Source organism: Carettochelys insculpta, chromosome 1 (genome assembly GCF_033958435.1).
Source record: "Carettochelys insculpta isolate YL-2023 chromosome 1, ASM3395843v1, whole genome shotgun sequence".
Classification (NCBI taxonomy): Eukaryota; Metazoa; Chordata; order Testudines; family Carettochelyidae; genus Carettochelys; species Carettochelys insculpta.
This window is the reverse complement of record NC_134137.1, coordinates 156771838-156786310: the sequence shown is the minus strand read 5'-3', so window position 1 is coordinate 156786310 and position 14473 is coordinate 156771838. Positions and strand designations below refer to the sequence as shown.

Here is a 14473-nt window from a genome sequence, read left to right as displayed (position 1 = left end):
GTTATTTATCACCAATGTACTCCTAAATGTCATCAAACAGTCCAGTAAGCAGTGTAAGTGTTGGTAATGCTGCTAGACTAGATAATACTGATGTCCAGTGGTTCAGCACCAGTCAGATCCCAAGGATGACAGACTAGAGAGGTTCAACATGTACAAGTGTGTAGAACTCAAGCTGAACCGACTAATGAAACCAGTTTAGCATTACAGTTAAAAGGGTGCAACTGGTATGTTTAGAAAAGACAAGACCTGCAAATTCTAATGGGACAAAACCTTTATTTATTATCATCATTTATTTTCTAAGAGGGGTCTTTTCATGTATCTTGCTTTCTTGTTGTTGCTTCTATGTCTGGCATTATTTATTGCCAAATGACTACACTGTTCTATTTAGCTTTGTCATACTAGCGCATTTATCTCCTCTTTCATTTGATGTATTATAAATAAAAGTTACTGGATATACATTTCTTAGCTAAATGTGCTGAATTTAACTTTTTCCCTATCATACGTAGCAGGCTGATGCTTCTATGATGTCACAAACAGCAAAGTACTGGACAGGGAAGGAAACCATAGAGTAGATACATTTCAAGCGATCACAGACTTGATCTTGGCTTTTAAATGTAACAGATACTGGTTACTGGCAGTTATGTGAGTAATTTCTTTCATGCTACAAAATGAATACTTAAACAGTATAAACCTAAGACTCTAATGTGAAGGAAAACCTGAAAATCAGAACTACTATGTTAATTAATAAAGGGAACAATAAAAATTAATATCTCAAGTTAGAAATATAGTCTCTTTAGAAGGCAAGAAAAAAGGTTGGTGAATTAATAGGTGGACAACATAATTTGGGAGAAACTATTTGGCTGTTAAAATATGCATAATGAACAAACACTATTCACACACAACACAAAACTGAAAAGGTAGAAGATGACTTTTGTGTTTGATGGCGAAATATGTATCAAATGGACTACTTGGCAGAGAAGATGTAGCTATTTTAATAGTAGCTAAAAATATCTTAAGTCACCTAGCACAATGAATCAGCTAACAAGATGAAAAAAAATTTTACAGTTGCACCGACAAAATAGAACAGTAGAGCTTTGCTTTCAAATACAGGGCTGCTACTCTGCAAGGGACAGGGGAAAATCTACCATCTTCACCTCAGAATATTGGCGTGAGGAAGGCTAAATCAATGATGACATTTTAGGTTTACAAGCAACAAATAATTACTGAAAAACAAAGCAATTACTTACTGTGCTGGTTAATAAGCATGCGGAAAGAGATGCGGTTGGTGTAGAATCTATCTAGAAAATACTGGATGTTACTGCTAACAAAGGGATCAAAGCCATACTTCTCCTTGTACTCAATCACTCCTTGTGCCATGGTAGGAACCACATCATTGTGTCTGTTCCTTACTTTAATTAAAACATCTAAAAAACTGAAAAAAAACCCCAAAATTAGGAACATAATGTTAGAGTAGAACAAATCTCTGCATCACAATCTACTGTTTTCAAATGTTCATTCACATGTAACACAGTCACTTATTGTTTATCCTCAATGGTCTCTAAACGTTTATCAGAGAAACAGAAGTCCAACTACCTTACTACCTATCACATCACGCTAAAGCAGTAATTCTTCAAGCATGGTCTACAGACCACCTTGCAAGAAGGGCTGTGGTCTCAGCCTCCCCCCACGCGGCAGGGAGCCCATGCTGGCACTCCAGTCCCATGGCGTCCTGCAACCCCCCACCCCCAAGTCCCTGGTGAGGTTACAGTAACAGCACCAGCTTCTCACTGCAAGGGGAAAGGAGCCCAAAGCCTCATAGGCCAGATCCTGCTCACACAGAGAAGTTGATGCTGTCCCCGCCCTCCAGCTGGGGAAATGGTCGCATAGGAAACTGCTCGTGAGAGTGATTTGCCCAAATCACAGCCAAGAGGAGTAGCAGGGAATTGCACGTGGGAGTGCCGTGAAGCACAGGGCAAGCCAAGTACCCCTGCATGCCCCTTGTTCTTACCCCCATTCAGAACCCCATCTCTCTCCCCAGCCCATCTCCCCTCCCCAGCGCATTCCTGTACCTAATCTCCTGACCAGCATTTACCCCTCAGTGCAATCCTGCACCCTCCCTCTCAGCCAGGCCCCCTCACTCCCAACTTACTCCTGCAATCCCCTCCCATCCAGTCCCTGCACCCTCAGCCCCGTCCTATACCCCACTTCCTGTCCAAGATCCTTCACCTCCATCCCATCTCACTCCTCAGCAGCCCCCTCCTGCACACTGAACCCCACATTTTTGGCTCCACCTTACTAGCTCTGGGACCCCAGAAGAGTTAATGGCCTATGGGAAGCCCTTAACCTTGGTCGTCCTTCTCCCCATCCCTGCACTGTGGGGCTGCAGCACAAGGGAGTGAGGTGTCTCAGTTGGGTGCCACATCAGGGAGGGTTTGCGGGTTTTTTTACTTCTCACTTTTGTGTGGCACACAACTAATTTTTCTGTGGGTCACTTGATCCCAATCCAAAAAGGTTCCCTGCTCCTGCCATAAATAAAGACAATGTTGGAACCTTTTGTTTTGGACACACATTAATACTTAGCTTGATCATGTTAGCTTACCAATCTTTGTTTTAAATATACTTAATATCTAAATATATGACCCCTAACATTATAGCTGTATATTTGCGTTTTTATGCTTCGGTAACCTAGTATGCATAAGTTAGTATTTAGACATAAGCAAATGCATTTTGTCATGATGGGTGGTTGGCTGGTGGCCAGTAGAAAGGTTTGCACTGAGAAGGGCAGGCCATGGGCCAAAAAGTTTGAGAACCACTGTGAGCTGTTAATTGGCATTTAATAAAAACATACTCTTGGAAAGATATCGAATCTTCATTTGTCTTCTATACAAGTGCTTCAATTAATACACTGGCAAGTGGATCATTTGAAGACTACAAATCACAGTCTAGAATCCTCAAAATTTCCGTATAAGGTGACGACAATGCATGGCACAGTGCTTCATAGAAAGGGGCATTACTGGTTCTCATAGTCAAAATGGTACCTCCCTGATTTGAACAGTCCCCGTTGCATCCCAATAATAGCCTTGGTATGTGGTTGCTCAAAAGCAGCCACCAGTTGATCTGCATCCACACTCCACCCCAGTGGAAACTTCTCACCTTAACCTCACAGATATTACAGCGTGACATTAGGTTGCTATGACTATGAGAATATTTTCCTTATTTAGACCTAACTTGTCATAAAGACAGTGTGCTTTTAATCTGCCAACCACGTATTCTGCTGTCATTCGACACCTGCTTAGCTTATTGTTCAAGTTTTCCTTACTGCTGTCCGGGCTTCTCATGTGAGGCTTCATGACCGATGAAAGTAATGGGCACTCTGGATCTCCCCAGACACTAGGCATTTCAGCACACCCCACTGGAACCTTCTGATCTGGAAAGAAATCTCCTGCTTGCAGCTTTCTGTAGCGGCTAGTGTTCTTGAAGATGCATGTGTCCAGTGGTGATAAGTGAAATGCCCTTGGTGATCCACAAGTGCTTGCAATATCATAGGGAAGTACATTCTCTATTCACGTACTCCACTGCAAAATGGTTTGGGTCCAAAACTGGGGTATGAGTGCCATCTCTATTGTCCCTTTCCAGTTAAGAAATCCCATCTCCATGTAGCCTTCCAATATTTTCTACACATTTCCAAGAGTCAGGATATTTTGTAGCAGAATATGATTAATAGCCTTGTACACTTGCATTAATGTCACCACAACAGCTGATTTCTCGACTCAACTGATTTCTGACCAAGTGATAGCAGTCTGGCACTGCCAACTTCCACGTAACGATTGCCACAAGCCTCTTTGCTGAGAGGACAGCTCTTATTATAGTGTCCTTGCACTGCAAAGGCAAGCTCTGCACACAGTTCCAGGAAGGTGGCTTTCTGTATCCAAAAGTTCTGCAGCCAAGGCTTGTCATGCCAGACTTGCATAACCATGCAATTTCACTACTTAGTGCTTGTTTCCCAAGCAGAAAAGCAACAATCCGCCACGTCCAGCTGCTCCTTGAATGCTAAAAGTAACCTGGTGTTACATCTTTCCATAGCACACAGCGGGTCAGGCACCTTTAATTCCTATTCAGATTGGGAACCCGTACTTCATGATCATCTATGATGTGTTCATAAAAGTCACCAGAGCAGTACAGGATCCATCCTTTCAGACACAGATGGCGGGTGCACAGTAAACAGGCTATTGAGAAATGGACTATCATGATGGTGTAAGAGCCCTGGGACGCCCAGCCCCTGGCCTAGGGCGGGGCGGCAATCAAAAAAAAGGGTTAACACACCATTGCAATACAATCCAGGCCCAGCCCTCAGTTCAGGGCGGGGCAGCAGTTCACCAGTGTAATACAATGCAGGCCCAGCCCTCAGTCTAGGGCGGGGCAGCACTTCACAACTGCCACACAGTACAGGCCCAGCCCTCAGTTCAGGGCGGGCAGCAGTTCACAGTTGTAACACAATACAGGCCCAGCCCTCAGTTTGGGGCGGGGCAACAGCACAAGGGTTTGAGCACAGGCCCAGCGCAGGCTGTCCCTGTCAAGGAGGGGGTAGGGGGTCGCAGTCCCTCCCACTCCACTGAGACCTGGCCCGGGGACCTGGGGGTCGCTCACACACGACCACGGCAGTGGGGATCCAGGCCGCAACACACTGCCATGGGTTCGGGAGCGTCGTTCCCTGAGCCACTTCCTACCTCTACCTCCACCGGCAGAAGGTCCCAGTCCATCTGGTCAGGGGGTCCCGCGGGGTCGGTCTCCTCCAAATCGTCCACCTTCAGGGGCTCCGGCCAGTCACTCATGTCAATATCATTGGGATAGTCGGGCGGCGGTAGCACGGTGGGCCCGAGGCGATCCTGGGCCTGAGGGCTGCAGGGGTCCGCCGGGACTCTGGGGCAGGCCGCTCCTGGGGCTTCTTCCAAGGCGGGGGGTCTCCGCCGGCGTGAGGGTCCTGGCAGGTCTGGGAAGTCCAGGTAGTCCCCCTGGGGCATCTGGATCCATGGTTGTTCAGAGCCGCTGGAGGCTTGCTCCTCTGGCCCGGCCGGGCGGCGACAGGCCCTCTGCCCTTGGCGCTGGGGAGCTCATGCAGGCGCCTCCTCCCTGCCCGGAGGCCCAGGCTTTAATGGGTCCTGAGCCCTGCCCTTGGCCCTTCTAACCCTGGGCCCCGCCCTCTGGTGTTCTGGCTCCGGGCCCGACCACCAGGGTCTCTGCGCAGTCTCCTCTGCCTCTGAGTCAGCAGGAGGCCATAATGACTCACTACAAATGGGATGTAAAAAAAATTGTGAACCTGCACCGATGATGTGCTAAGATCCATTCTTCCTTTCCACAATTCCTACCAGCAGATGATGGCTGAAGGAGAAGGGTTCAGAAGGAGGGTTGTGTAAGCATACACCGATGATGTGTTTGATCATCAGCATGGTTTACACTGACAAAACTTGGTAGTGTAAACAAGGTCACAGAAGTAGTAAATGTTAGTGACTAATGAGCCTTTCATTCTCTGTAACTTCATAGGGTCTGCTGTATTATAATTTCCTTCTGAAGGTGGTGCTTAGGTGCTAACTGAATCAGTTATTCGCTTGATTTGTCAAATAGAGTTCTTCTGTGCTCATTATAAACCCCAAGAATTTAGTTCAACATTAACACATTAAAAAGAATCCTTAGTTTCGCAGACACAGCTACAACTTGATAGTGTCACCATCTTTGCTTTCTTTTGAAAAGTATGTTGCATTTGTTTCTGTCTGATTCTCAAGGGAGGAAAGAAAAATTACTTTCAGTGTAGTACTGATGGTCATTAATGTCAATGAGAAAAGTGGCAACACTAAAAATTGCTAACTTTTTATGTTTTGAGATTTTTAAAAAAACATTCAAGTCATCCCTTTTAAAAAAGGTGAATCTTTTTCAATGTTTTGTACTTTAAAAGAATCATATGTAAAAGGAAAGTGTGATTCTTTAAATGTCATGTCTTCAGGTCTGCTTTGACAAGATATTAACATTTTTTAATCTTTCAGAATACATGTCTGTTACCTTGCATCAATGCCCTTAAAAAGACTAACCAAAAGTAGACTTCTAAAACTTTTTGGTGCCTAAAGGGGAAGATATTGAAGGACAAAGGAGAAAGCGCTATTGTGTATTTTTTTGCATTTAAAGCAGTGGTGTCCAAAAGGAAGACACCTGACCACCACATCCCCCTGCAGTCAGGCACCCTACCCCTTACCCCCAGTGACTCACTGGAGCTTCCACCTGTGAAAGTGGAAAGAATTACATTGTAAGAGCAAGATGAATTATACTGTAATAATAGTATAAGTTCAAGGAATGCTGTTTGTCCCTGAACAGGAAAGAGAAGATTATGTTAATGTTGTTTGTAGGTATGCAGGATGGATCAGAGTGAAGCAAGGTGTGTCTGGGATAACAGAATAAGGAACATTAGGTGTTAGACAAAGTAATTGAGATAAGCAGGGAGATATGAACAGGAGATTGCTGAGGCCTGATATTGAAACGAAGATACGTGACTAGTCTCATGGGAATCATGTCTGAGTCTTGCACCTTTTGTAATCTTGTTAATTTTGCTTTCTTTTGTCTGTATAAATCAAGGGGTTTGAGCCCTGAATGGCACTCGCATTTTCTGGGTGCATTAGCAGAGCAGCTTTGCTAATAAACAGATTGGTCTGACAAATTTGCGAGTCCCGAGTCTGACTTTGACACACCGGAGCCACCCAGCCCCAAGCCGCGAAACCCCAAGAGCCAGTGCAGTGCAATGCCTTGGACAGTGGCACAGCGGCGCTGGAGGCTCGTGGGGTGGTTCCTTGGGTGCCATGCGGCAACGACAGCTTGGGAGGTTGGGCACTGCATGGCTGGCTCGGGCCACATGGTGGGGCAGCTCCTCGGGTGCCGTGCTGTGAGGCTCTGGTGCACGGTGCCTGAGGAGCTGCCATGCAAGCCCCCAGAGCCAGCCACATGGTAGTTGAACTCCCAACCCATCACACTGCTGCCCGATCTAGTGCACCAGCCCTCTGACTCACATTCGCTATAACATGCTTCCCCGTTCGCCACGCGTGGTGAACAACGAGTGTATTGGACATGGTGGCTCTAGAGACAGAAAAGGGAACAGAAACTGGACGTGTGCTGATACTTATTATTTAAGCATAATCATCCTCAAATTCCTTTTATCTGATACCTTCTCTAAAAACAAACTGTGCTTTTTTTTTTTTTTGGTAATTCTGATTGCCATCTGGTGGTTCTCTTCTGTTTATGCTCACTATCGGTCCACTGACTTCTGCACAATTTTTGAACCAAGCACAATAAGTGAGATCTGTTCTGGGTTAATAGGGAAGAGTGATGTGGAGAAAACGCAATTTTAAATACATTTTTATGGGCCATAACTCACATTACGATGAGGCTTTGAATGTTTACACACAGTTGCACCTAATATATTTCCCTTGGTCGAAGGGAAACAACAGTGAAGGGCAATATAAACTCTCATAGCTTTGTGTAAGTCAAGCTATTATTTCGGAAGCTGTCTGAATTGGAAGAGTGAATGGTGCACCAAGGTGGGCAAGGAGGTTGCAAGAATATGTGAGAGGTGTTTGGGCAGGGCATGGCAGGCAGTTCTGTATTGGCTACAGGGAAGTGCGTACACACGTATTCTGCCTGTAGCATATTTAGAGACATATTTAGGGACTTCAATATCTCCAACTGCGCCTCCATCACTTTTATAATCCCATTCCTGCCCCATTGATATTTGCTCCTGCCTGTCCTCTCTGCCCTGACTTTTTTTTATCATTTTTATTTGAAGTCTTTCTTCACATCCTGCATTCCTGTTTTCCGCCTCTAAGGAACAAAGCACCTCTCAGAACATGTCCCCCCTGTTCCTCATCAGTCACTTTCTTAGCTGGTGGAGGCACTCCGCAAGTGTATCTAGGCGTTTCCCTAAAGGTCAAACCTGCAGAACTACAAGAAACAATAAACCAAAGCATGATTCTTAGTGTACTCACAGCACAAAAGTATCGTAAAACACACCTCTTTTTAACATGAATCAGTTTCTCACCATCCCCTACTAAGCACACAGCTCAGCCAATATAATGGTGTGTTCGGCTGGGGGTCAGAATGTTCAAGATAGGGCAAAGGGTCTATGTGTTTTTTTAAAGGGACTGCTGTAGGTGACTAGAAACAAATTAGTAAATTCTGCCATCATCTTCCACAGGTGTTTGTATGGTGGGGGATCACTGAAACCAGTATCTCACTCCCAAGAACAAGCATGGATGAAAGCACGCATCTCATGCATGGGGCTTAAGACCAAGCTTTTCTGCTGTTTATGTGGCACTTTGGGCCCTGAACAACTGATTGCCAATTGGTGCAGGAAAGTTTTGTTGGCAGAGGTAGTATTGTAGTGTATAAACACCTCCACTGTTTTGTTGGCAAACACTTTTGGAGACAAAACTCTGTAATGTAGACAAGACCTAAAAGCCATTATATAACCTCCCAGATTAAAACTGCAAGGACTCAAAGAGGGCTTTAACTATTTGCAAAATAAAGGGATGGCAATCACATCTCTGGATTCCTTCTGGGGTATTCAGAAGTTTAAATATTCCTGTGATAATCCCAATTACTCAATTGGGGTGGAGAGTGATACCTCTAGTCAGCCCCTTTTTATTTTATTTCATACTATTCCTCAAAGTTAAAAAAAGAAAAAAAAATATTTTATCCATTTCTTAGAACCTTTATTTCCCATTTTCTTATGTTCTTCTGGTCTATTGCATTGCTGGGAAGTACCTGTACTGTAACAGCCTGTATCCATATGCCCCCCCCTTTTACAAGATTATGATGCACCTGGTAAAACTTTGAAAACCCCTAGCTTGCCACTCATTAGTGTCCTAGTACGATGTGTGTGAGCAACACTATGTAAAATGTATAAGATTCTACTGTATGATTCTACTAAACATATGCCAACTCTGCAAAAACAGGCACAAACCAGTACCTCAAACAAACAGCAAACTATTGCCTCAAACAGGTGTCAACAAGAACAAATTGATTATCTGGTAACCATTATTGGGTGGAAAAGAGCTCACTAGCAAGAAATTTACATCTTAGCAAAGATGCATCTCAGACTTTTTGTCTCGTTGGAGGTGATTTTCAAAGAAAAAGAAAACTAAAGAGGAGAACAAAGGCATCAAAAATTCTCTCTTTTCTCCTTGCCCACAGCACCAACAACATTAAAACGGGACGGGGGGGGGGGGGGAGGGGGAGGAGGACCACACTGAATTGGGGGATGGGTCATGGCTGAAAGAAATCCAGCCAACAAGACTGAACCATGTGGCGAGAGAGATCTTTGCTTAGAATTCATTTAGCTTGTTAATAGAGCTGTTCATTAATCATAATTATCTCATGCCATTAACTCCAAAAATTGTGATTAAAATTTATTGTGATTAATCACAGTTATAGCCACAATGTTAAATGATGGAACTGAAATTTATTAAATATTTTGGATGTTTTACCATGTATTCCAAATATATGGATTGCAATTACAACACAGAACACAAAGCATACAATGCTCACTTTATATTATTTTATTACAAACATTTGTACTATAAAAATGAAAGAATCATGGAACACTAGAACTGAAAGGGACCTGAGGAGGTCATTGAGTCCAGGCTCCTGCCCTGATGGGGAGTAGTATATTTCAATTCACCTCATACAAATATTGTAGTGCAATCCCCTTTTCATGAAAGTATGATTTACAATTTTTTTTTGGTTACATAAGTGCATCAAAAAGCAAAACAAAGTAAGATTTGGAGTCTACAAGTCCACTTTATCCTACTCCTTGGGGGAGAACTGTACATCTCCTGCTCTGTATAACACACTTTGCTATATATTTCATGTAATAGCAATCTCAGCGATGAGCCACCACATGTTCATTTTAAGAACAGTTTCACAGCAGACGTCACAAAACACAAGAAAATACCAATATGAAATTTCTAAGACAGCTACAGCACTGAACCCAAGGTTTAAGAATCCGAAGTGCATTCCAAAATCTGAGTGTGATGTGATGTGAAGCATCACCATTGCAGGAACTAATGAACACCAAAAAGGAAAATCAAATTTCTGGTGGTGGCATTTGACTCAAATGATGAAAATAACATGCATCAGTCCACACTGCTTTGGACTGTTATCAAGCAGAATCGGTCATCAACATGAATGCATATGCTCTGAGATGCATGAATGGTAGCTGAAGCATGCAGGGGCATACAAAAGGTTAGCATATCTGGCATGTAAACACCTTCAAATGCCGGCTACAACAGAGCAATGTGAACACTTGTTCTCACTTTCAAGTGGCAATGTAAAAGGAGGAGGAGGAAGCATTATGTTTTGCAAAATGTAAACACACTTGTTTGAGCAGTTAGCTGAACAAGTAGTAGGCCTGGGTGAATTTGTCGGCTCAAGTTTTACCGTTTAATATCTAAACAAAAAGCAGTCAAGTAGCACTTTAAAGACTAGCAAAATGGTTTATCAGGTGAGCTTTCGTGGGACAGACCCACTTCTTCAGACCACAGCCAGACCAGAACAGACTCAATATTTAAGGCACAGAGAACCAAAAACAGTAAGCAAGGAGGACAAGTCAGAAAAAGATAATCAAGGTGAGCAAATCAGAGAGTGCAGGGGTTGGGGGGGAGGTCAAGAATTAGACTGAGCCAAGTATGCAGACAAGCCCCTATAGCGACTCAGAAAGTTCCCATCATGATTTAAACCATGTGTTAATGTGTCAAATGTGAATATAAAAGCCAGCTCGGCTGTTTCCCTTTCCAGAATGGTGCGATAATTGTTCTTTAATAACACACGTACCTTTAGGTCATTGACAGAATGCCCCATTCCATTAAAATGTTGACTAACTGGTTTGTGGATCTGGAGTGTTTTGATGTCTGTTTTGTGCTCATTAATATCTGAATGCATTATTTTTGTGTAGTATACTAGATTGGAAAATTCACTTTCAAGATAAAGAGGCTGCACTACAATTCTTCTATTGGCCAACTAAAAAATACTATTTTTGTTTTGATTTTTTTTACAGTGCAAGTATTTGTAACAAAAAATGAATTCTCTACACTTTGTATTCTGTATTATAAGTGTAATCCATAGATTTGAAAATGTAGATATCCAACTATATTTAAATAAAATACATTCTATTCTAGTTTAAGAGTGCAATTGTGATTAATTTAATTGCTTGACAGCCCTTGTCTTTAAATTATGTATTTTACCTTTTATTTTTTGTAACCAAGTATGCCTTATATGCCTTTATGAGGGAAAGTCTGGGACCAGGAGTTTGCTGGTGTTGACCTGCAGGGTAAATCATGCTACAGCCCTCATGCAGTGATATCTGGGAGAAATTTACATACTGGAGGCTGTGTCTGAGCTGAGCAAAAGTGGCTGTTCCAGCAGTAAACAGTGCAAAAGGGTTCCCCAGGCTTGAGAACTGAGGACACACGACAGTCCAGATTGTACTACGGGTAATGTCACATGCATCTCTCCTAATGAGTAATAATATAACCATTTTCCCTAAAGATCATATCCCCCTCCACCTCACATTGCTGATTGTGAAGGAATGTCCCTCTTTCAAAGTACTTATTCACCATCTATCTAATCAGCATTTCTTAAGTGCCTCTACAAATGGCTCATCTAGTCTTTCAAAATGATATCTTACTTTGCAAAATAAGCAGTAATGGGGAAGCCTAACAGGTATTGCCTAATCTCAAATCTAAAGACTTGTGCAATGAAGGACTGTTCCTATATACTCATCCACCATGCTGATTGGTCAAGCATCCCCTCTTCAAAACTACTTTAATGCTTAAGGCTTCCGAGATTCTTTTAAACACATTAGGTATTTCTGATTACGTATGATCTATAGCCACTGAAATCTGAGACTTAAATGCCAAGAAGAGAAGTTTCAGTCCTCTGCTTCCCAGATGTGAACGATTTTTTTTCTTTTTGAGTTGCAAAGAAATACAGTAACACAAAATCCTATTTTCTCTCTGGCAAATACAGATATAGTGCTACAAGGAAACAAGTTTCTTTGTCTCATATCACAAAACATGCCTGCCTAGAAACCAGATTACTTTAGTGGAACAGAGAACAACTTACATTACAAAGGAATCCTTAATTATTTTTAAAATACAGCTGCTACTCCTCTTATCAAAGATGCTCTACTTCACCCTTGAAGTTATTTCTTCTATGCATTAAAGAAAGACCTAAACTTTTTTAAAAGACGCTAACAACCGGAACATATGTATGGATCCTTCTGAGTTCACCACTTTTCCTTAACCTTGCCATACCCCATGTTTGTCAAGCACACTCCTGATCTTTTCATTTTATACTCCATAAAAGCACTATTTTTTTCAAACCACACTCACCTGACACCAGAATGAAGAAATGTTCCAATATTCTGAGTCACATACTAGTAATCCAGTTTTCAAAAATACTGTATGCTACTTCTCCAAAACCACAATGAGTAGAATGTTAAGTTGCACAGAGCAGGAATGCTTGGAAACCTGGTTGATCCTAGTCAACCTTTTGTGCCTTGGAAGATGAGTACAAAGGCAGCATCAATAAGAATAGTTCTTAAACTTTAAGCGCCTATCCAGACACACTAGCTACATGAAGACAAGCCGAGGTGATGGTAACAGAAGATCTTTAGTAAATCTTCGTAATCAATACATCTGGAGAACTTGACTGGCAAATAACCTGGTCTTTTTAATGAAAAGCCTTTCCCAGCTCCCTTCTCTCTCCTCCTCGTCCTCCCCCTAATGGAGATTACCTAGAAGTAGCCCCTTTGGAGTAAGGATGAAGAGCTCCATAATTTGCAAACAGACTGAAGGTGCACTTTTACCAAAAAAAGTATCAGCCCTAACTTCTCATCCAGCTTCTGTGACAAAAGAATGTCACTATAGCTTTACCAGAGTAAGCATGCTGACTTTCTATAATAGCAATTGTTGAGTAAATCATAACACAAATGACTATGAATTTAGACAACTCATTGGATATATTAACCCCCTTTTCACTTATCTTTATAAACACAAGAGAAGAGTTATGCACCTTCTCTTTCCTGACCATCAAGATATGAATGTGGGTCCATGCTGAGCAACAGAGATGTGAGAGTCTGTTAGTTTTTGTTATATCTATGCTATTGCTAAGTAATTTTATATGATTTGGCGTAACTGATGGGCTCCATATTTAATAATATATTTTTAAAGTGCGTCAAGTGTGCCTACAGCACTGGCTCTCTAAACATCTGTCGTAAACAAAAATAAAAATAAAAATGTTTATTAAACATCTATCATAAACAAAAACAGTCTTTACTTCAACGGCAATGATGAATGAGAAAGAAAGGAGCTAATTTGACTTTCTAATCTGAAGTAGAGTGTTTGGGTACTAGCACTAAGAAAATCAGAATAAGGTTGCAGCTTTTCAGTTTCCTCTGGTCTGAATTTGGCCCAGGAAATCTTTCATCTCAAGGTCAAGAATGTGAATTCAGCTCTGATAGGTAGCAATGAAGGGTTAAATCCTGCACCCATTTTAATCAGTGTCACCAGGGACTCCAGTGGTGACAGGATTTCACCTGACACAATCTTAATTATATGATAAGCGTTCTGTTCCATGTTATAGATCTGTTTAAAATATTAATACATCAACAATATACGTTAAAATACTATAACAGAATACCTGAGCTCAAGAAAACAGAGTACTGAAGCAGGTTTTTTTTTAGTATTAAAAGTGATGTGTACCTTTAGTGTACCTTTCTTTATATATACACACATTTTCTTTTACATACCTGTAATTTAACACATTGTATAGTATTGTAAGTTACGAACTAGCAAAATAAAATGTAGGTTGTTCAAACAATTTTATGTTTACTACAAACTTAGGACTTAACTATGTGAATTTCATATTACGAATTTGATTACGTCTATGCTGCTGCAATAAACAGAAAACTTGGCTCGTAACAGCCCATTTTCTCTCTGCTGGCTTAACTCGTAAAATAAATTACTTACTTATCCAAAACATGAGGATCCTCAGGGCTTTTATTTTCATATTCTAAAAGCTCAAGGAAACTTTGCATGTACCTGAAATATAAAGATGTGTGACATTAAGTACTAGGGTTAAAATATTCAAAGAAAACTAAGTGGCACAGAAGTCTATACAGACAGATCATATCTGGCCCTGGCACTCTTACTAAAGAAATATCAGGATTTACAGAAACCACCCTCTAGTCACTCACTGCACAAAGCAAAACTGATTTCCTCAGGGCTGTTCTCAGGCACACTCAGCAGCAGCTATGTGTGCTCATGTGCCTAAGGATGGCGCTGACCACCATCCACTGGATCCTCTCTGGCCCAGCCCCTCCCCCCCACCGCAGCTCTCTCAGCCATCAGCAGTAGAGCTGCCCTCTCCTGGCTCGCTC

General features: G+C 42.1%; 1 protein-coding gene across 2 annotated transcripts in view; it reads right to left on the bottom strand.

Annotated features, from left to right (window-relative positions):
* Positions 1–14473, bottom strand: part of PDK3 (pyruvate dehydrogenase kinase 3) — an 80275-nt gene that overhangs the window by 27389 nt on the left and 38413 nt on the right. For both annotated transcript variants that reach the window (XM_074994484.1, XM_074994475.1), the window contains exons 3-4: positions 14064–14135; positions 1248–1432 (exon numbers count right to left, since the gene is read on the bottom strand). In XM_074994484.1, the coding sequence (XP_074850585.1) occupies positions 1248–1432; positions 14064–14135 (257 nt within the window). The remainder of the gene's footprint in view (positions 1–1247; positions 1433–14063; positions 14136–14473) is intronic.